The following is a 23,924-nucleotide window of genomic DNA, read 5'->3' as shown; positions in this document are numbered from 1 at the left end:
TGCAGAAATGAGAATATCCAATTAGTTAATATAGGTATCCCTCAGGAGGTGCACCTGGAATGTTTGCCCAGAGCGTTTCCACTGGCATTCAGTTCTCATTACACCTCTTCTCTTGCTCTCTATGACAATTGCTGGGAAAGCCTAGAAAAGATTTTATCTACATGTGTGTTTTTACAAAAGCTGTACATAACGTACTATTTATGGCATACCAATGCAAGTCACTTGCTTTATTTACATTAGGATAGTAATATGGAATGTTACTATATTCTATTTGATAATGGCATTTGTTCAATGAATACAAAAGTGTATAGTGTAGGAAACAGATGCAAATCATGCCGTGCCTCATAGGTATTTTTATTCATGCAAATAGCTTTCCAATAGCATTTAATGTATGCATGGCATTCAAACAGTTCAATCAATACATTATAAAATGTGATAAATTGTGGGTTCAGTCCCAAATATCTTTCCTTCATACACTCTCCTTGTTTAGGACTGGTATTAACTAATATAGTATTTAGCATTCCTCGTCCTCATTAGTTCAGAATTAAACTGGCACATAAGGACAAAAACTGAGCGTGCCTCCAATCATTTATGTAAATCGGGTTACCATTGTTAATGAGCCATGATACATTTATTCCTCCATTCATTAAAAAGCAGGGGTTCTGGAAAAAGGAAGTACAGAATTGACACAAAAATTGCTCGTCTTGTGTATAACTTGTGTATAATGCACAAATGGCTTGTGAGAGCAGAATATATCATAGTCTCACTCTAGAAATGGCTTTATATGTGGCACCTGTTACAGAGCAACCCTTTTGAAATAAAAAATAACAAAAGTGGTATAAAGGTGATACCTTATATCGGTGATCCCCAACCAGTAGCTCGTGAGTAACATGTTGCTCCCCAACCCCTTGGATGTTGCTCTCAGTGGCCTCAAAGCAGGTGATTATTTTTGAATTCCAGGCTTGGAGGCAAGTTTTATTGTATAAAAACTAAGTATAGTGCCAAGTAGAGTCTCCTGTAGCTGCCAGTCCACATAGGGGCTACCAAATAACCAATTACAGCTATTATTTGGCACTCCATGTTTGTGTTGCTCCCCAACTCTTTTTTACATTTGAATGTGGCTCATGAGTAAAAAAGGTTGGGGACCCCTGCCTTATATAATCATAGCAAGCTTTCAAGCTGATTACAATGAAGCTGTGGTGTTCTCTGGTATATTTACAACATTCAGCTCATAGGTCAATGACCAACAAAAAGGAATATCAATCAATGTGTAAGGTGTCAAAGTCATTTACGAGGGGATCTGCAAGAGACAAGCAGATAAGGTACAAGATAATGTGGGTCAAAGACCTTTATACCACTTTTGTTAATTTTTATTTCAAAAGGGTTGCCCTGTAACATTTTTGCTGGCTAACACGGTACAGCAACTTTACCTGCAATTATTATGTGGCACCTGGTAATGTAAACATATTTACATGAAATAGTCATTTATTCAGTTCAGTCACAACCTCAGTGGACCTCCAGTTTCAATTCCTTTCTACAGGCACAATAAAGCTGGTCCTACATCTACTCCCTGAAAATGATTGTTTTAACACATGATTCATCCATCGATGGTTAACAATATGTGAAGAGACTTTTGTAGTATCTTTAGTCATGTTGGCTGCAAGATCATACATTTACTATATTAACTGACAGCTATTTGTTCCTATGTTTACTTACACATTTAAGCCAACCATTCAAAATAAAGCCATGCACAGTGAACATTTGTTTAACAATCATTAATTTAATTGTCCCATCCACTGATCGATTTCATCATTTCATGACTAAAATTTTAAAACCTATTGGGATGATAACAATTGTAAATGTTGTGATTGTTTGCACCCCATAAATGTAACGATAAGTAGACGATTTTATTGTTTGTCATTCAAATTTTAATTAAAGTTAAAATATATCTCTCTATATGACATGAGGTCATTCAGTTGGGATTATGCATAAACACTTTCTGAACTTCCAAAAACAAATAAAAATGTACTTTTTTTACAGCGGTATACCTCATTCGACAGATTTATTATTATTAACATGTATTTATATAGCGCCAACATATTGCGTAGCATTGTGATTGAAAGAAAAGCATAATAATCTGGTTCTGCTGAAGTGGGCAATTCCCCCCACCACACTTTGGTTCACAGACTGATCTAACCCCTTCCAATCCTTGTTCAATTATGAAGTGATGGATTATGGGAGTTAAAGTCCTTCTACTTTACAGTAAATCTGGGCACCACCCACTACAGAGAACAGAGGAACTTTAAGGGGCACATTTACTAAAACTCAAATTAATCTCTTTTTTTAAGGAAACAAATCTGATCAAAGTTACTTCTACGATTTTAACACATTCATCAATAATTTTTCTCGAAAAAATTGGAACGGCAAAACTTCACAATAAAATACGATTGACACTCCAAAAACTCAATTTTATCGAGTTTTTTTTTAATCAAACTCTACTTTTTTCGGATTATCGGCCAAAAACCCCGAATTTTATAGATTATCCAGTGCAGATCATGATGTCAAGAAAAAACTTCAGGGACATCTGCCATTGACTATTTTTAGGATTTTTAACAGCTTTTAAAAATTAAATTTTTTTTTCAAACCTCGACCAGAAAAAATTGAGGTTTAATAAATGTGCTCCCAAGTCCCAGAATCTATCACTTCAAAACAAAGTGAACAAGCAAGTGTTGGGAAATGGTTTCTATGAGCCAGAGACTAAAGCTGGCCATAGACGCAAAGATCGGACCGTGTGTGGAGAGTCCCGACATTTTTCGTCCGGCGGAGATCTGTCGCTTGGTTGATCGGACAGGTTAAAAGATTTCTGTCGGCTGCCGATAATATCTATGCGTGTATTGCCGATCGTACGATTTTCAGAGGGAGACTGTCACCAGCTTTTGTCGGACATAACTTTCATACGATTGCTGTCAGGGGCAGAACATCGGCTGATCTGTTCTTTTACTACTTTATTTGATCGGAATGGTAAGTGGCAGGTCGGGAGATGGGGAAGTCTGATCGTAAGTTGATTCGTACAATTGGATCTTTGCGTCTGTGGCCAGCTTTACTATTATGGTGTCTTTTCTGTGTTAACATAAATACATTCATATATCGTTTTGGAAGTTCTGATAATGTTTTTGCACCATATAAGCCCAACTGAAAAAAGGTTTATTTTCTTGCACACAAGTGAGAAACATTGTTCTATTCTATTACATCGAGGCTGAAAATCTTAATGTTTTAATAAACAAGGCAAATAATTAAAGTTGTTAGAGGCAATTCCCGATGACTTCTGTAGAAACTTACTATCTTTTACTAGGCAAGTTTCTGTGTTTTTTTTTCTTTAATAAATCCTGACTAGGTTTCAAGATACCGGCACATATTTTTAAACCAATTTTTCATAAATCTGCCCTTAATATTGACTATTTTTTAAAGTAGGAGATCATGGAGACCCACCCTAAATAGCCCATAGGGTAACCCATAGGTTAACTCATAGGTTAACCCATAGGTTAAAAATTTAGATTTTTTAGGTATACCACCAGAGGGATATTTTTCCATTATATATACAGGTATAGGATACTTTATCTGGAAACCTGTTATTAAAAAAGCTCCAAATTACAAGAAGTTCCATAGACTCCATTTTAATCAAATCATTTAAATTTTTTATGAATGATTTCATTTTTCTCTTTAATAATAAAACAGTACCTTGTTATTGATCCAACTAAAATATAATAATCCTTACAGGAGGCAAAACAAGTATATTGAGTTTATTTAATAGTTATATTATTTTAGTCAACTTAAAATGGTGATCCAAATTATGGCAAAATCTTTTATCCAGAAAACTCCAGGTCCCATATCTGTACTATTAAAGAAGACATATTGTGTGAAAAACAAGAACGTGTCAGTGCATTATATGCTTTAAAATATAGAAGGAATGTGTTTAAAAAGGTATTTTTCTGGTTAATTATGGAAATTTTTTCCAAAACCCTACTATTCCCACCCATCTGTTCCACTTTGTGCTCCTTTCTTTCCCAGGCTGTGCAGAGGAGCCAGCGGCACTCAGTATACTGCTGTACCAATCAGCAGCTAGGCTGACCTGATAGGAAACTGAAGCCTGTCTTTGCTTATGTGACTGCAGGGCTATGATTGGCTATCCCCCTCTTACTGTGCATCTGTCAGGGACTGTTAGGACACACCCACCCCTCATTTGAAACAGGGGAAGGGATCATAGCAGATCTATAGGGAGCTGTAATAAAGGGGCCATTTTTTAAAGGTTGTATTAATTTTTAGCAAAAAAAGTTTAGTAAAACCAGACCATATATCGAGCCAGATCCAATTCAGGGAAAAAATTATTTCTCACTGTATTGAATCTGACTCTTTATTTATTACTGTCAACAAGATTAGGAGGGTTTTTAATTAAGCTATACAGTATGTCTCCTAAAACTAACAGGAATGAAAATTAAAAAAACATCTTATATATGTGAAGGAAGACTACCTTTTGGTAAAGAATAAAAAGCTTCCTGACAAAAAAAAACAAAAAACAGTTTGGTACCTTTGCATTATAAAGTGGCGTTTTTAAGTCAATAAGTTACATAGCCTGTTTGCTTTCCTACTCGTTACTGGTTTATGTTGCAGCTGTGAATTCTCATGTGGGGAAGTATTTCCAAACATGATCTGCTGCTTTGAATGAGACTTCCCAGGTCAATGGAATAAATGAGAGGCAGGATTGTGCTTTGTGTCTTTTAGGCAAAGCAAGGTTTGTACTTCTGGCTTGCATCAGTGCTCCAGGGCCACATGTCTCCCCGACAGCACCTCCCTCCATATTAAGGCTGCTGGGTCAGGGTACATGATAGATTCTTTGGATTAGTGCCACTGAACATTATGGAAGGCAAGGCAATGCTCAATGATTGATGAAAGACTACTCTGGAATGTTGTACTTTGACAGAGCAGAGCCTGCCACATGTGAGAATTCTGACATTCCTACTTACATGGAGTCATATGTTATCTTTATTTACATCATACGACATGGGGGCCAAAACACAGGAGCAGTGCAGTTTGTGTCTGACTTTGACAGAAAGCAATTTCTAGAAGAATCTTGTGGAAAACCTTACAGATTTAACAGTAAAGCTTTTCTTTTTTTGTGTACGGGATGTAATTGTTTTTATAGGCTAGGGCATCCAGTGGATATTTGGCATTACCTTATTATATACCTTATATTATAATGAACTAGGGGTATGGGATCTATTATCCAAAAATCCGTTATCCAGAAAGCTCTGAATTTCGGAAAGGCCATCCTCCATAGACTCCATTTTATACAAATAATCCAAATTTTTGGATACATTTTTTAATTTTTTTCCTCTGTATTAATAAAACCGTACAGGTATGGGACCACTTATCCAGAAACCCATTATCCAGAAAGCTCCAAATTATGGAAAGCCCATCTCCAGACTCCATTTTATCCAAATAATCCATGATTTTATTGTTCTTTGTAATAATAAAACAGTAGCTTGTACTTGATCCAAACTAAGATATAATTAATCCTTATTGGAAGCAGAACAAGCCTATTGTGTTTATTTAATGTTTACGTAATCCAAATCACAGAAAGATCTGTTATCCAGAAAACCCCAGACCCCATACCTATATAAGCCTTGAAGGTGACTCTTCATCTAAACAAAGGATTACACAAATATAGAGTGTGGCAAGACACTTCTTAGAAATTCTAAACTTGTAAACTAATATCCAGTGATATATTAGGTCTTTTTTGTTTAGTATATTAGCCAATTTTGTGGATGGGAGTTAGGACGAGTTTGTTTCTGGTTAAATGGTAAAATATGAAAAATAAAACGAACCCCTTGTTGTCTGGCTGTATGGCAATAAACAACAGAACACTGTAAAAAAAATTGGTACATTAACCCTTAACATATATGCTTAAAGGGTTCTCTACTCAAAAAACAGTTTTCCTGTAAGGAGACAAAATGTAATTATAAGCAACATTTCAATATACGTGAATTAAATGTTTTTGGTTTTAAGTAATTTCTTCTCCAGGTTTTTTAATTAGCCACTAGTGCATGGAATACAAACAGTCCACAGATAACTGCTTTTAATTAGCAATTGCATTTACATTTAACTCCCAAACAACAGAAAATGCTAATTGATGTGCAACTTATATTGGAAACTTGCTTAGAATTACAATTTACTTCATTACACAAAGACTTTTTAAAAAGTAGTTTTTTTTGCATAGTTTCTCCAAACGGCAGTACTTTCCACAAAAGTCGATTCTTTTTTTATTTTGATGACTGTAGGTTCTTTTAATGCTTGCAAAAATTTGTGTATAGCGTGCTTCTGGGCTTGGTTATTCTGCAAGTAAAAGAGGAGGATTTTGTTTTTTGCAGACGTTTAATGATAGCACAATAACGTGACATAATATGTGAACTCCATTTTTTCTTTTGCATTAGAATTTTTTTTTCCTTCCACTTATATATGCCGAGGTGTGACTTAGGGAAGGACTACACGGGCGTTTTCTGCGCAATTCGATGCAACGGAAATAAGTTAAGCAATAGCATTGTCGAATGGTGTTGCAGCGCTGTATCTGCATCCGACAGTCGCGTCGGATCAACGCTGCGATATTGTCCAACATTTGTATATCTTACCTTATTTCCATCACATCCGACTTGACGCCTGCGTTTTTGTGTAGCGTGTCGGATCGCGCCAAAAACGCCTGTGTAGGCCTACCCTAAAACCTTAGGTTCATTGTACAGGGGTCTCTTATTCGGAAACCCATTACCAGGAAACTAGAATTACTAGAACCAGAATTATGGGAAGGTCATCTCCCCTAGAGTCCATTTTAAGAAAATTTAATTTTTAAATGTTATTTCTCTGTTACCATAAAACAGTACCTTTTACTTAACTAAGCTGCATGAACTCAAAACGGTGGCCACACACTCCTATTGGGTTTTATTAAAATGTTTAAAGTGGTTACCTTTGAGATAACTTTTAGTATGATGTAGAGAGTGATATTTTGAGACAATTTGCAATTTTAATTTTTTATTATTGAAGGTTTTTGAGTTATTTAGCTTTTTATTCAGCAGCTCTTCAAATTTGCATCTTAAGCAATCTGGTAACTAATCTCCAAATTCCCCTAGCAACCATGCATTGATTTGAATAAGAGACTGGAATATAAATATGAGAGGGCCTGAATAGAAGGATCAGTAATAAAAAGTAACAATAACAATACATTTGTAGCCTTACCGAGCATTTGATTTTTTAGAAGGGAGTCAGTGACGCCCATTTGAAAGCTGCAAAGAGTCAGAAGAAAAAGGCAAATAACTATAAAACTATAAAAAAAAAAAATAATGAAAACCAATTGAAAAATTGCTTAGAACTGGTCTTTCTATAACATAATAAAATTTACTTTAAAGGGATACTGTCATGGGGAAAAATTTTTTTTCAAAATGAATCAGTTAATAGTGCTGCTCCAGCAGAATTCTGCACTGAAATCCATTTCTCAAAAGAGCAAATACGGTAGATTTTTTTATATTCCATTTTGAAATTTGACATGGGGCTAGACATTTTGTCAATTTCCCAGCTGCCCCTGGTCATGTGACTTGTGCTCTGATAAACTTCAATCACTCTTTACTGCTGTACTGCAAGTTGGATTGATATCTACCCCCTCCCTTCCCTCCCCCTAGCAGCCAAACAACAGAACAATGGGAAGGTAACCAGATAACATCTCCCTAACACAAGATAACAGCTGCCTAGTAGATCTAAGAACAACACTCAATAGTAAAAACTCATGTCCCACTGAGACAAATTCAGTTACATTGAGAAGGAAAAACAGCAGCCTGCCTGAAAGCATTTCTCTCCTAAAGTGCAGGCACAAGTCACATGACCAGGGGCAGCTTGGAAATTGACAAAATGTCTAGCCCCATATCAGATTTAAAAATTGAATTTAAAAAAATCTGTTTGCTCTTTTGAGAAATGGATTTCAGTGCAGAATCCTGCTGGAGCAGCACTTTTAACTGATTCATTTTGAAAAAAAATTTTTTTCCCATGACGGTATCCCTTTAAAGGTCATACACCCCTTTAAATGATTTTTAGCAGACTTAAGGTACAGGGTTCTAAATTACAAAAAGGTCTCTTATCTGGAAAACCACAGGTCCCATTCATTCCAGATAGTAGATCCCTTGTAACTGTGTGAATTTTAATTGGGATGAAATTTCAGTTTTATTTTGTTGATAGATGGCAATATTTTGTAACAATCCTTGCAGAGCCACTAGATTAGGCATGTCCAAAGTGTGGCCCGGGGGCCAAAAGCGTCCGGTCTTCAAATACTTACACTGGCCCTCAGCCTCCATCATGAAATTAATAATAATGCGGCCCGCCAGCACAGTGCAATCAGGAATCGCCTAGCCGTAGCAGTAATATTTGGGCACATTAGTGAAATGATCTGCCACTAGGTCTATACTGCTGCCTGTGTGCTGAAGGTGTTAGCAATAGACACGTACTGGCACGTAGTGATGCACTGCTTCACATACTCCAGGGCTGAAGGTGCCAATACAGTAAACTTCATGCCAGTACGTGTCTATTGCTAACACCTTCAGCACACAGGCATCAGTATAGACCAAGTGGCAGATCATTTCACTATTGTGCCCAAATATTACTGCCACAGCTAGGCGATTCCTTGTTTAAATGAGTTAAATGATGTTAATTGTTCAAAGAATGTCAGACTGAATGGTCGGCCCCCACACATTTTCACCCTGGCCCTCATTGCAAAAAGTTTGGACACCCCTGCTGCACTAGATACTGATCAATCTTGTTTAAAGGGGACCTGTCACCCAAAAAAATTATTGCAAATTACGTTAGTCAAGAGAACTTTAATTACACTATATAAATTATTTGAATCTTGTTTCCTTCAGTCTGGGAATTCATAATTATAGCAAGCTGTCAGGAGCCATTTTGTGGACACTGTTATTAAGACAAGCCTTGTATCATCTCAGAATCTTGTTTGTGCACCAGAATGGGGGACCTGATGTTCATCTCCAAGAGAGACGGGGAATGTGGGGAGAGCAGCGACATCTAGGATGTGCTGAATGGAAAGTGAAAGTAATTATATATATTTGATTTATAAATATTTGAGCTTGTAGCTCTATGTCCTTTATGCCCATGTGACATGAGAACTTCAGATAGTAAGTTATCATACACTATGGCGGGCAAGTTTGGTAGCACTATTGTAGAAGCTAGGGAGATTAAATATGCAGTCAAATATTATCACTTCCCTATATTCAAAGGTAATATATAAATTATGGATAGCAAGGCCCTGCTTTATATACATGTGTGGATAGGTATAAGCATGAATTAAAAGTATACCTTGCAGCATTACCTGCTGAGATAAATTGGAACATATAATACCCCACCCTAATCCACTCAGGTCATAGACAGTTTTGCCTTGTCAATTCGCCCTAAATACACTTTTTTTCAGTAATTCCTAACCCTCTTTGTATCCATGATTTAGGCCTATGACATATGGATAGAGGGTGTATACCACCATAGGCAACTCTATCCCTAATAGGCAGATTAGAATGAAAATGGAAAGCAAGAAAGCATACAGTTAACCTAGTTTATGAATGTTAGTGACTACAATATAAATAGTATTGGACCCATAATAAGACACACTGTGCTTGTGTTTACATGCACTTATTGTAATGCTTTACACTAATGTACTAAGGAGCATGTGAGCCCTGCGTTAACCAGGTACAGGGATGGGACCTGTTATCCAGAATGCTTTGGGTCAGCCCAGGCCAGCTCCCTGCACTCCCTCTCCTTACCTTCCTCCTTGACCCCAGTCACACTGACGCGCCGAAAACAGGTAAAAGCGCGTGGGGGTTTGGCAGCAGAGAGGACTTTACGGCTGGTTATCCCGGGGGATGGTATGGGGGGCCCCTGAGTCTGACGCTGCCTGGGGTTTTCCATAATGGGTCTGTCCGTAATGTGGATCACCATACGTTAAATCTACAAAAAAAAAACATTTAAACATTAATTAAATTCATTTGGATTGTTTTTCCTTCAATAAGGATCAGATCTATATCCTAGTTAGTTTCAAAATGAAATTATTTTTAAAAATTTAATTACTTGATTAAAATGGCATCTATGGAAGATGGGCTTCCTGTTAGTCAGAACTTTCTGAATAACAGGTCTCTGGATATTGGATCCCATACCTGTTACGTTCTGGGCTAATTGTGTGTAGTGTGCCAACTGACTTGCATGTTATTGAAGGTCATGTTAGTGTCCATCTGCAGTTACTGGTGTGCTTTATTCTTTATTTACTTTTCTTGCTTTGATGACAAGTAGCACCACTATATCTACGAAAGCAGACCTCATCTAAAGCCCTCTGTGTTGTTATTTATAATCTTTATATTGTTATCTCTTAACCTGTGTTCCTTTTCTAACGTGAGCAGTTACTATTTTTATGAAATCTGGGGTTGGCAAAATCCAGTGAATAATACACAGGGATACAGAAAAGCATACGATAACTATGAACTTTTACAGGCTTTATTTTTTTTAGCTATTATCCCTCTCTTCTTCTCAACAGTGCAATCCTCCTATTGAAGTCAAAGATTTATTTATTGATATCCAAGATGGGAAAATCCTAATGGCGCTACTGGAAGTCCTGACCGGCCAGAGTCTGGTGAGTGTTTGCAGCAGGGCTGTGGTTTATTTAATGATGTTCTTTACCTTGGTTTATTTGGATTGGTTACACGTTAATGAAAAAAAATTGCTCAGTATAATAAATGCACTGCTGAGATTTTTCTCAAAGAAGAAATATGTGAAGGCTGTTAAGCGATACTAGCAGTTGCAGATCAGCAAGGACCAGGGGCGGAAATCTCTGGGATAATGCATTTAGAAAAGTGAAATGCATTTAGAAAATATGAAAAGTACAAGTGCCTTTTTTAATGTGTCAGATAAAAGTTGCCTTTGGATGTGGAGTTACAGTATGTTTCATATTCCGCATGCCTGCAAAACATGATTAATCCATGGTCAGTATCTTGCACAGCGTTAAATAACTAATAATCATATCAAATGTGGAGCTGTTTTCATGTGATTTTCGATGTGTGAATGGGCCCTTGTAGTCTCACTTGTAAAAACTGATGTGTTACAGTAAGGGGCACATTTACTATTGGTCGAATATCGAGCGTTAATTAACCCTCGATTCGTAGTCAAAGTCGAACGTCGAAGAAGCCAATTCGATGGTTGAAGTAGCCAAAAAAATACTTTGAAATTCAAAATATTTTTTCTTCTAATCCTTCACTCGAGCTAAGTAAATGTGCCCCTCAGTGTTCTGATGTATAAAGACACTGCAAAAAGTTGTACTTTGCAAAAACTCAATAGGGTTTGGTGAATTAATGCACCTTTTGACATCATATTTCTTTCAATTTCTTTCAATTGCACATTCACTGCATATCTCAGAGACAGCTCTTCTGACTTACCTGCATCATTTGTTATACAAATTCATTTCAATTCTGCCCAGTGATCAGTTTAAATCAAATGCCCCCTGTTTCAGCTCCAGGTACACAAGCCATCTTCTCATCGCATTTTCCGACTGAATAACATTGCGAAAGCATTAAAGTTTTTGGAAGACAGCAATGTAAGTATCTTAAGTGCTTTTATACACTAGCAAGACAATTATATTGCATTCTCTGTCATGGCTGACAGATTTCAGGTACGTTAAGAGCCATAAGCAGTTTTATTGTACAAGTTGGATGTACAGAGTGAGATAAAGTATACGTGATGCAATATTCCTTGCTTCTCTGCTATCTGATCATCAGCTTTACAGATTAGGGGCTTTTAAGATGGCCATAGATGTTGAGATTTTTAAAAGATCCAATCGTCATCGTGAGACCACAATTATCTCGGAACAGTACGAATTGTCCATCAACTAAAAAGACCAATTTGCCAGGAAAAAAGAGGGTAGCTGCCTGCTTGGCCCTGCAAACATAGATAGATTGCACTGGGACCGACAAAGATTTTTTAACCTGGTCGTTCAATTTCCTGACAGATGTCGGCCGAAAAATCGTAAGATGTTCGATCGTTCGAATCCCACTAACCGCACGATAATTTCGAAGGATTGGTCGGACTTCGCTAAAATCGGTCGTTTTAGGCCATGTTGGGTAAAATTTGGGAAAAATATTTGGTCAACAAGCTACTGTGCACTGGAAACATAGTACTAACTGCATAGTTGATAGTTTGGGGCATATTTATCAAGGGTAAAATTTCCAATTGAAAAAACTTTGCAATTCGAATTCAAGAAGACTAACCGAAAGTTTTTTTTGGTCGAAAAGGTCAGTTTTCAATCGAATATGTCCGTATTCGGCCGAATTTGAATTGTATGAATCGAAGGAATAGTACATTAGATCGAATTCGAATCAAAGTTTTTCCCCAAAAAAACTTTGATTTTTCAAAGTCCACCAATTGACTCCAAATAGATTCTAGGAGGTCCCCCATAGGCTAAAACAGCAATTCGGCAGGTTTTAGATGGCGAATGGTCAATTTCCTGACAGATGTCGGCCGAAAAATCGTAAGATGTTCGATCGTTCGAATCCCACTAACCGCACGATAATTTCGAAGGATTGGTCGGACTTCGCTAAAATCGGTCGTTTTAGGCCATGTTGGGTAAAATTTGGGAAAAATATTTGGTCAACAAGCTACTGTGCACTGGAAACATAGTACTAACTGCATAGTTGATAGTTTGGGGCATATTTATCAAGGGTAAAATTTCCAATTGAAAAAACTTTGAAATTCGAATTCAAGAAGACTAACCGAAAGTTTTTTTTGGTCGAAAAGGTCAGTTTTCAATCGAATATGTCCGTATTCGGCCGAATTTGAATTGTATGAATCGAAGGAATAGTACATTAGATCGAATTCGAATCAAAGTTTTTCCCCAAAAAAACTTTGATTTTTCAAAGTCCACCAATTGACTCCAAATAGATTCTAGGAGGTCCCCCATAGGCTAAAACAGCAATTCGGCAGGTTTTAGATGGCGAATGGTCGAAGTCAAATTTTTAAAGAGACAGCACATGATAAATTTCAATATTCGAATTTGCAAATTTTTTTCAAATTCGAATCAAATTTGGACTATACACTGCAAATAATTCACTCTACCATATATAATGTCATTTTTGAACCAATAAGTGTATTTTTTTTAGTTGTAATATTTGTGTGTAGGCAGCTATCTCGGGTCATTTTGCCAGGCAAAAATGTAACTGCTTTCTGTCAGGCTATTGTTTCTCCTACTCAATGTAACTGAAGATGTCTTAATGGGACCCGGATTTTAACTATTGAGTGCTGTTCTTATATCTACCAGGGAGCTGATATCGTGGGTTAGGGAGCTTCTTTCGGTTACCTTCCCATAGTTCTGTTATTAGGCTGTTGGGGGGAGGGAGGGGTGATATCACTCAAATTTGCAGTACAGCAGTAAAGAGTGACTGAAGTTTATCAGAGCACAAGTCACATGATTAGGGCTCCTGGGAAACTGACAATATATGTAGCCCCATGTCAGATTTAAAAATTAAATATAATAAAAATGGATTTCAGTGCAGAAGTTTGCTGGAGCAGGACTATTAACTTGTGCATTTTGAGAAAAACATGTTTTCCCAAGACAGTATCCTTTTAAAGACAAACTGATGATTTGTTTTGCTTGAATATTAAAGTCCTTTAATTTTAGTTCAGCCTGAATGCCTTTAAGGAGCACATAATACCATTTCTTTAAATATTTCAGGTAAAACTGGTTAGCATTGATGCTGCAGAGATAGCTGATGGAAATCCCTCTTTGGTCCTTGGTCTAATTTGGAACATAATCTTGTTCTTGCAGGTAAACATGTATTAATAAACATCCGTGTTAAGATAGCAGCAGTAATAATAATAAGCATATTTCACAAAAGGAAAATGTCAGACAGCATTATAAAGTACTTGCAGGATTTCACGAGACAAAAGGTAATAGTAGCTAGTAATGCAAATGCAATGCAAAATGCAAGCAAAGGTCTTAGAAAGGAGAAATGAAATGCACAAAGAGAAGCATACATTGGTGCATTAAAAAGAATAACAGGAGTGTCTTAGACATCTATTGAGATCTACTGAGGTAGAAGTAAAATAAACATATTCAGATTAAGCATAGATTTTTTTTTAAAGAAATATCTGTCTTTGAATGAATGGAGCTGTCACTACAGTACAACATTAGGACTTTCCAATTTCAGTAAAATAGCCTGACATAATGTCTTCATTTCCTCTTTGCAGATTAAAGAACTCACAGGCAATCTCAACAGAATGTCATCGTCGTCCAGCTTGTCCTCGCTGCCCAGCGGGCTTGATTCTGACTCGTCTCACTCCAGCACTCCCAGTACAGAGAAAAGCTTGTCTGTTTCAATTAAGGACCAGCGTAAAGCCATCAAAGCTCTTCTGAACTGGGTTCAGCAAAGGACAAGAAAGTAAGACCACAGCACTATGTCTGCTTTCATCTCAACATGGTCTTCACAATCAAGGCCAAACATTTACCACATGATTTTACAGGTTTTGTCATTCTGTTCAATTTCTTATGAAGGCATAAATAGTGTTGTTTGATTTTCTCTTCAATATTGGCTCCATAAACCTAACTGCAGAGACTAAGACCTAAATATGTGCAGCCTGAATGAGGGGGGAAACGATTAAAACCTTCTGGTATACACAACAGATTAAGGCAACTAAAGCAGCTAAAACATGAATTGCAAATAAGTAAACAGAGAAGAATAAAGATATCTTAAGCACTTAAAAATGAACATATGCACGTGTTGCCATTTTAGCAAATAAATAGTATAAAATGATACTCTGAAACGAATGCCAATGGACTTTGATCTTGCTGTGCAAGTTTGCCATCAAACACATAGAGCAGCATAGACCAAGAAGCATTAAATCTGTGGTGCTGGCACTATGGTAAATATTATGAATTATACAGATTTTATGATCTAAGACACTTAAGGGTTAAACAATTTGCCTCTCTTTAGTGTGAAAGTTATAGACTTTCTGGTGTTGGTGGTCCAAACTTGAAAGTGGATAAATCCGCAGTTTAGATGTGTACTACAATTATTTTGTAATGTGTATCTATATTATTGTATATTAATCTTCTAATCTGTGATTTAAACTACTGCCTTGTAACTAGTGTAAGACAACCTGCAATTGTAGATTTTTTACTAATCTGTGTGACTGCTGCATCTCCTTTTCTCTTCCTCCCTGTTAAAAGGTATGGCGTTGCAGTGCAGGATTTTGCTAGCAGCTGGAAAAGTGGCCTTGCTTTTTTGGCACTAATTAAAGCAATAGACTCCAGGCTTGTGGACATAAAGCAAGCCCTTGATAAATCGGCAAGGGAGAACTTGGAAGATGCCTTTAGAATTGCCCAAGAACAGCTCAGTGTCCCAAGACTTTTGGAACCAGAGGGTACGTTCTAATGCAAATATAATTTAACATTTCTAGAATATGGGTACAGGTATATGATATCCAGAAATACATTATCCAGAAAGCTCTGAATTATGGGTAGGCCATGTCCCATAGATCCATTGTTTCTGGACCTATGAAAATATTAAATAATAAATGTAACCCTCTCTTGGCACCAGGCCCAGACTGGCAATCTGTGGGTTCTGGCAAATGCCAGAGGGGCTGCTATAAGGTCCCATAGAAAGTCAGGGAGGCCCCACAAGAAAATAAAATACACAGAGATCTAATTTACAAGGTTTTTTATTAACATTATTATTAACAAGCATGTGTAAAAAACCACATATTATGGAGTGCTGTCAACATAAGGATGCATAGTCCAAACAAACAGATGAAAAGAAAGAAAATAGAAAAACTCTCAGATACAAGTAAAGCAGGACCTGCTTATTAGAGCTTCCAATCTAATGGAGAAGAGGGTATGAAATGCAAGTAAGTTGGCAAAATAAAAAGTCATGAAAGACATTGCACAGAATGTAAGAATGACTTAAGATCCTGCTAAAATCTTGCATGATGAATGGAATTTAGAAATTTCCATAGCCAGTTCTTTATTGTTATAAAACACTTTGGGCATATTCATAAAGGTGTTTAAAAAAAGCATTCAAAAGCACCATACACAGCCACTTTAATGCCATGCTATGCTCTGTAAGATTGCTTGTATTAAAGCTGTGTAATTATGCTACATGAATGCGCACTTGAGTGTTAAATTATGGACTAAAAAGAAATGTTAGCTTGGGAAAACCCACATAAAAACTAGTGTTCAGTGCTGCCAATTTTTACCGAGTTTTAAACCTTTTTCTCATGCCAGAAATTTCTATCCTGAATTTTCTCCATCAAATTCAATGGATTGTGCCAGGTTAAGAATGGCGTAAAATAATTGTAGTCATTTAAAGAATTAGTCAAGTGTAAAATCCTCTTTGTAGTGGATTGTTTCAGTGATTACAACTGAGGAGTATTTACTATAACTCAAATTTGTCTGATTTTTTATTAAAACAAAGTCGACCTAAAAGTGGCCATACACGGGGAGATCCGCTTGTTTGGTGATGTCGCCAAATGAGCGGATCTCTCCCCGATATGCCCACCTTGAGGTGGGCAATATCGGGCTGATCCAATCGTGATCCCTAGGGCTCAACGATCGGATCCTAACAAATGGTAACGGGCGGTCGGATCACGGGACCTCATCAACGAACAGACGGGATTTTTAGTCCCATCCGAGTTAGGCAGATCTTGATCGGGGAAGCCCGTCGGGGTGCCCCATACACGGACCAATAAGCTGCCGACTCGGTCTGTCGGCAGCTTTTATCGGCCCATGTATGGCCACCTTAACTCCCACAAATTTATCAAAAAATCAGCTCAAAAAAGTTGGTGTGGAAAAAGTCTCGACTAAATCATGCAATAATTTGACGCACAAATCGCTTGATTTTTTTGAGTTGTCGTCATTTTGCGTATTATTGTACAAAAACTAGTGATGTCAAGAAACATCTTCAGGGACATCTGTCATTGACTTCTGAATGACCTCGACAGGTTTTAGCTGGATTTCGGATTTGGATTTTTAGAAGCTTTGGGGTATAAAAAATATCTAAAATTTTGAGTTTTCCCTTTAAAAACATGACCAGAAAAAACTTCAAGTTTAATAAATAGGCCCCATGGTGTTAATTTATGAGTAGGGACAACTGAGCTTTATGCCGTTTATTTTACAACAAATGTTACACCCTTTTTTGGCTTAAAATATTTTACACAGCTTTAAAAATATGTCCCTTGTGTGCCATTGCCCTAAATGCCAGTATAATTTGAATGTCAGAATGTGGATTTGAGAGGGCTTATTAATGACTCGGAGAAGAATAACAGCCAAATTTGTCTATAAGTGCTTTTGGTTTTTATCAGTTGAGTCATGTTTGTTCTGGTTTTCCTGCATTAATGCTGCAATGAATGCAATATAAATGTCAGCATATATAGAAACTTTCTGAAAGACTTTCAGTTACATTCGCTATAGCCTGTGTTTTCTGCTGCAGATGTAATGGTTGATTCACCTGATGAGCAATCTATTATGACATATGTCACCCAGTTTCTGGAGCACTTTCCAGAACTTGATGCAGTAAGTATCTTATTTCCTTTATTATATGTATAGAATTACCATAAGTTATATTGGAGAACTGTAGATAGATTCCAAACTTTTGAGTTATTTAGCGTTTTAATCAGCAGCTCTCCAATTTGCAATTTCAGCAATCTGGTTGCTAGGGTTCATATTACCCTAGATACCATGCATTAATTTGAATGATAGACTGGAAAAGGAGATTTTGTGTACTCACCGTTAAATCTCTTTCTCTTCAGTCACTTGGGGGACACAGGGACAATGGGGTATAGCGAGTACCACTAGGAGGCAGGACACAACACTAAAGAAAACTTGGCTCCTCCTCCACTGGTTATACCCCCAGCAGGGGAAGCCCTGTCTCCCCCAAGTGACTGAAGAGAAAGAGATTTAACGGTGAGTACACAAAATCTCCTTTTCTCCACGTCATCTTGGGGGACACGGACAATGGGGACGTACCATAGCTGTCCCCTAGAATCCCGGGGGACAGCTATGGAATGAGGACTATGTGGAAGGCACCACCAGGGCTTGAAGCACCTTTCTGCCGAAATGAGTGTCAGAAGCCGCAAAGTTATCGAAGTGGTAAAATTTGGAAAATGAGTGGACAGAAGTCCATGTAGCTGCTTTGCACAGCTGTTCTGCAGATGCCAGCTTAGCCTTGTAGCCTTAGGGCAAAAGGGAGAGAGAGAGGCCCACACCCCCAGTAGAAGACTTACCTGCACGGGAAACAGGGGCTCTCTTCTTGTCTCCCAGCCAGCCCAACTTCCTCCTGTATAGGAAAGGAAGATATGAATATGGCTGGATGGTCAGGTTAAACACATGAGACCCCAGAGACAGAATCCCATGATGTAGGGAGTAAAGATCCTTTACTCAATGTAAAAGTCCCAAACATCCCCATGGAATCAGATAACTGACCAGACAAAAAACCTATGACCTAACCTCCTGAGGACACAACTAAAACTGAGTTAGGCTCCGCCTGCTGGGGGTATAACCAGTGGAGGAGGAGGAGCCAAGTTTTCTTAAGTGTTGTGTCCTGCCTCTTAGTGGTACTCGCTATACCCCATTGTCTCCACGTCAATATACCCCATTGAAGTGGAGAAAATGAATAGGAGATGGCCTGCATAGAAAGATGAGTAGTAGAAAAATTTAGCCTTACAGAGCATTTATTTTTAGATGGGGTCAGTGACCACCATTTGAAAGCTGGAAAGTCAGAAGAAGAAGGCAAATCATTCAAAAACTATAAAAAGAAAAAATGAAGGCCTATTAAAAATTTGCTTAGTATTAGCCATTCTACCTACAACCTAAGGCTAAGCTTCCAGTCCATGTTTAAAATCGTTTAAACATTAAACCCAACAACGATAGACCCAACTGTAGATATTTTTTAGTCAGTATTTCGATATTTGTTTGCAATCAATCACTAATAAATGTTGCATATATTTCAGGAAGATTTCTGTGACCGTCTGGATTCTCTTCCGGTGGAATCTACATTTGTACACTATAAAGATGGGCCAGCAGAGGAGGAAAGCAAGATTATCACTCTGAATGAAGAATCTGACATTCAGAGTGAAATCCATTCACCGGTTACTCATCCAGAGAGATATCATTATCCTGAAGAGTTAATTGCTGAATATTTTCATTCTGATTCTCAAAGGAAAATAAATGATTGGTCTCAGTCAATGAGTGAGCATAACCCGAGCTCAAAGGGAGTCAGTACAAGAGAAAGCTACAGTATTTTGGGACAGGAAGTGAATCCCTCAGATCATTCAGATTCCTCCATGGAAAGTCCTTCAGAAGAATTTAGTGGCATTGATGTAACCACTGAAGACAATTTTATTCAACCATCTTTGGTCTTAAATGGAAGCCATGCTAAAAATCTTTCTTCTTCAAATGAGAATTGCCCTGTTTTTGCCTCAGATAAACTATACAAAACTATTACGAATAATAGCTTTAAAATAGTCAATAACATTGACTTAGACCCATTTTCTTCTATAGATGTTTGTACAGCTACTGATAAGGAACCCACTTCATTGTCCAAAGAATCAAAAAATACATATTCAGATACAGAAACATATCAGGGGAAGGCTCCTGTAGAAGGTACATCAGAAGTATCCACTAATGGCAATGTTTTATCCCCTGAGCACAACAATAATGTAGAAGATGCATGTAAATATGTTCCACATTATCTAGCTCATCCAAAAAATGCCACAAGAAGTAACTATTCCAAGCAGATGACAGTTTTCAAATCATATAGTGCAGTTGCTGACAAAGGAAAAGGCAAATCCATAAATGAAGGACACTCGGTAGATTCAATTGCAGACACAAATGAACAAAGTCTTCCAACAGAAAAACAAGAAGAACCAGACACTATTGACAAAGCAGATTCATCTATGATTTCAGTTATTCCTCATAATCTTTTTTATTATCCTCATTACAGTGTCCCTATTGTAGAGGTTTTGCATGCCTTTGCTGAAAACTCACCTGGGGCACCCATAAGTAGCACTATAACATCTAGTTTTCCCCAGGAAAATGATCATGATGTAATAGAATCTTATAATCAGGACTACATGCAGACATGTAACAACGAGTTTAATTCAGGGTTTGTGGATGGAGCACATGATCTTAGTCACTCACATATCACCTCAGAACTGTCGAAAATCACAAATTTAAGAGCATCAAATGAGTCTTCTGCCCAAAAACCATCACAAATACAGACCAGAAATTCTGCAATGGAACCAAGTCACACAGAGGACACTCAAAGCAGAGGGGTATGACTATTTTGTAAAAGGAAAAGATTTAAAGTGGTTAGGGCTACATAGTAGGTTCTATTGCTTGTCATTTGCTCCTGTGCTTGAAGTGCTAGGAGGAAGATATAATCGGAGATGTAGTATTAACCTTAGGTGGGAGAAGCACAGGGCTGATAAGCACCTAAGTGGGGAGGAATGCATTAATCAATTGTCAGGAATGTACCAAAGCAGCTGTTGGTAGAAGAAAGGAGTAGACTGCAATATACTAAAAGTAAGGAACAGAGTTGGAGGAAGAGGCATCTAATGTACCAGGGTTGGGCAAGTACTATGGTGCTGGGAAGAAAAGATTGAGTGACTATTCTTTGTTAATGGAGGAAGCAAAAACATGCTTTATTTTTTTGTAAGTTACTACAGTGGAGCAAGTGTATTTTGTGATTTTTTTTTGTCTATGGTAATGATGAACATTACTATCGTGTGAATATTTTAAGTGTATATGAACCTTCTGGACTGTTCAAGCTTGTTAATTTAGGGGAGGTGTTTGACAAGGCAAGGAAAGGTTAGGCCTGGTCTCTGTGTTTATACAACATATAAAATGCTCTGTTCTTTGGTAGACTGTAACTTCCCAATTCATGTAAATTTATGTAATGATGTCATTGGCTAACTTCAGGGAGGACAAAAAGAAGCAGCAGAGAAAGACGTGAAAAGTTTCATGAAGCTTTCTTCCCAAAAGGCAGAGCTTGAAGAAGATTTTCTGCAAATAGAGGATAAACTGGATGCCACAAAGCTTAAGCTAAAGGAAGAAAACCACAAAGTAATTGGCCCTCCTAGGTAAAGTATAGAATTCTGGGCAGCTGCATACACCAACTGATTTCTTATATGCCATTTATTTATATGGAAACACAGAAAAGTACTTTCTAACTATGTAGTTTACAGTATTTGAAACATGTGTTTTATAATGCTGAGTTTTTTTTTATTAAATAGAAAGCATTAAAGAAAAACTATACCCCAAAAATGAATACTTAACCCACGGCTTTGTTTGTGTGCACCGTGAATTATATGATGAGGCAGCCCTTTTTTAAAATGGCAATTTACTATTTAGAATTACCCAATTGCACATAATATTAAAAAAAGGATGTTTTTGTAAAGAACAATGTACTTGTATAAAAATAATGCTAATGTTTTATATAGTCTTCTATTCTATGATGACATAAACTACATTCCTTACATTCACAGAATGTGTGTTAGAGTCAATTTAAAAACTTTGTTCCATAAATTCAATACCTTCAATACAATTTTCCCTGATTCTTGCAGAGAAATTGAGAATGATACATCTGTATGTCATAGACGAAAAGATTGTGTTTCGGGTGAGAAGGTTAGTACTGTGATTATTTTAAGTATTGCAGAAAAAATATGGTAGATGAGGCTACTTGAAGCAAATTTATATAAGGACCACTTCAACCCAAAATGATTAAACATTACCTTTTACTTATGTTAGAATTTAGGAACCTTGCTGGATCCAACCCCCAAGAAGAATAAAGAACAACAGGAAAATATAAGGTGAGTTTATCATGATAGCCAAATGCGGAAAAGTAATTCAAATTTCCTTCGAAAATTCTTTCTCGAACACACACATATTAGACTGTGTGACTGTAGGAATTCTTCAGACGAATTAGATCATTAGATAAAAAGGATCAATGTACTCTTATGTACATGTACTGAGCAAAAAGTGTTTGAGGCTAGAGACACTAAAGGTGGCCATAGACGTAACAATTACGATCTTTCTTGGAAAAGATCTTTCCAAGAAAGATCGTTCGTTTCAATACACACGTGTAGAGCTGAATCGTCAGATATACAGGTAGATATACGGGAATAAACAATAGAATTCTACCTGTATCTGACGATTCAGCACTAACAATGGCCGATGTTTGGGTCCCTTCAAAGGCACCCGATCAAAATTTTCCGTCCAGTCCGATCGACAAGCCGACCGATATCCAAGTCTTCTGCCGATATCGGTCGGCTCTTTTTCCACCATACACACAACGAATATCGGACGAAAATTCGTTTCGTACGATATTATCTGTGCGTCTATGGCCACCTTTAGGGAATCCTAGTAAGCGATAGGTGTCGTCATTGTTGGAAGATGCTGATGTTTTTATTGCACGATAAGAATAGATTGGGTACTACAATGAACTGTACTGCTTATAACTCCAGTAGGGGAGCTTTACCATACTTTTTTTCTTTCCTTTTAGTTGCAAGAAAATTGCAGACACATGTCTGGCTGAAAAAGCCTCAGCTCGGTCTGCAGATGCGCCTTCGTCTAAACCATTTCTGAACATCTACACTACCATTCTGCTCTGGCTGTTTTTGTACTGCATACTGATTCTTCCTGAACTGGACATGAGAAAAGTTACATTTTTTGCAAACAATAAGTAAGACTGTTCAGTGGTTTAAGATCTCCAGCAGTTGCATATGTGACAAATATAGCTGCAGACTTTTCTCTAGCAATAAATTAAATGTGCTGGTTTTCATGTGGATACGCAATTCTCAGTAGGGAGATATTACAAAATGAATGTTTATGTTAGTTTGTGCCTTTATGTACACAAACTACTGGGTTACATACAGTTACAAAACCTAAGTTGATTTTATATTAAAACCGCCATTTAAACCATGACTCATGGCTATATCTGCCATAATTACCTGTAACTTTTTGGAGTTATTAACATATGGTCAGCTTGCTTTTTCAGTGCAGGGTTGTCTGAATACAGACAATAACCTTAGAAGTAAATGCTTCACACACATCATAATGTTACTATAATCAAGCTAGCAAACATATGGCATGTCTCATACTGGCTCACTTAATAGAAATTGTTATATCCACCAACAGTAATCAATCTGTTCTGAACTCTGATAGCAGTATTTACTTGTTTGTCTTACAAATAGTATAAAAATGATGACACCATACTATACTACTGCATACACAAATTGATAGACCACATATGTAATGAATCTCAAAATATGAGGGTGGGGGGGTCACATTTCTGTAGACAAAACACAGGCGAATAATTCAGTACCAATAGTAATGATAAATAAAACAACAAAAAAGAAAGCTCATAAAATGGAGTCAAATGGAACATAGATTCCCAAATAGCCATGGGCTCATTCAGCACCCATGTGACAGGGAGTCTTGCACATAGCCCTTACTTTCCTAAAGCCTCTTAAAGAAGAACTAACCTCCCCCGGGATATAACAGCCCCCTTGATCCGCCCCTTTACCTCTCCCTCCCCTTACAGTGTAGTACCTATATTAGCGCTCCAGTTGGGAATCCTGAGTGCACCATCCTCTGTCCATTAGTATCCTCTTCGGGTCTGTACACACCGACACAGAGCCTGCAGGTGCATGTGCAGTTGGGGCTAGTTACAGAAGCCGCTTTAACTGCACATGTGCCTGCAGTCTACCTGTAACTGTTTTCTTTGGCTGATAAAACTGCAAGATTCAAATCCCACAGTTGCATTTTTCTTGTTCTATGTTTAATTAAGTAGATATATGTG

The 23,924-nt window shown here is 37.4% G+C and overlaps 1 protein-coding gene across 4 annotated transcripts in view; it reads left to right on the top strand.

Moving 5' to 3' along the window:
- Positions 1-23,299, top strand: part of clmn.L (calmin (calponin-like, transmembrane) L homeolog) — a 69,388-nt gene extending 46,089 nt beyond the window's left edge. For 2 of the 4 annotated variants that reach the window (XM_018230463.2, XM_041573024.1), the window contains exons 3-13: positions 10,622-10,717; positions 11,591-11,674; positions 13,805-13,897; positions 14,320-14,510; positions 15,299-15,492; positions 17,556-17,638; positions 19,075-20,397; positions 21,044-21,204; positions 21,688-21,748; positions 21,872-21,933; positions 22,626-23,299. In XM_018230463.2, coding sequence (XP_018085952.1) covers positions 10,622-10,717; positions 11,591-11,674; positions 13,805-13,897; positions 14,320-14,510; positions 15,299-15,492; positions 17,556-17,638; positions 19,075-20,397; positions 21,044-21,204; positions 21,688-21,748; positions 21,872-21,933; positions 22,626-22,809 — 2,532 coding nt within the window. In that variant the 3' untranslated portion in view covers positions 22,810-23,299. Of the gene's footprint in view, positions 1-4,717; positions 4,790-10,621; positions 10,718-11,590; positions 11,675-13,804; positions 13,898-14,319; positions 14,511-15,298; positions 15,493-17,555; positions 17,639-19,074; positions 20,398-21,043; positions 21,205-21,687; positions 21,749-21,871; positions 21,934-22,625 lie in introns of those variants that run through there. The other 2 variants (XM_018230466.2, XM_018230464.2) reach the window with 2 other exon arrangements.
- Positions 23,300-23,924: the final 625 nt, after the last annotated feature.

This window comes from Xenopus laevis, chromosome 8L, assembly GCF_017654675.1.
Source record: "Xenopus laevis strain J_2021 chromosome 8L, Xenopus_laevis_v10.1, whole genome shotgun sequence".
Classification (NCBI taxonomy): Eukaryota; Metazoa; Chordata; class Amphibia; order Anura; family Pipidae; genus Xenopus; species Xenopus laevis.
This window is presented reverse-complemented; position numbering and strand designations above follow the sequence as displayed.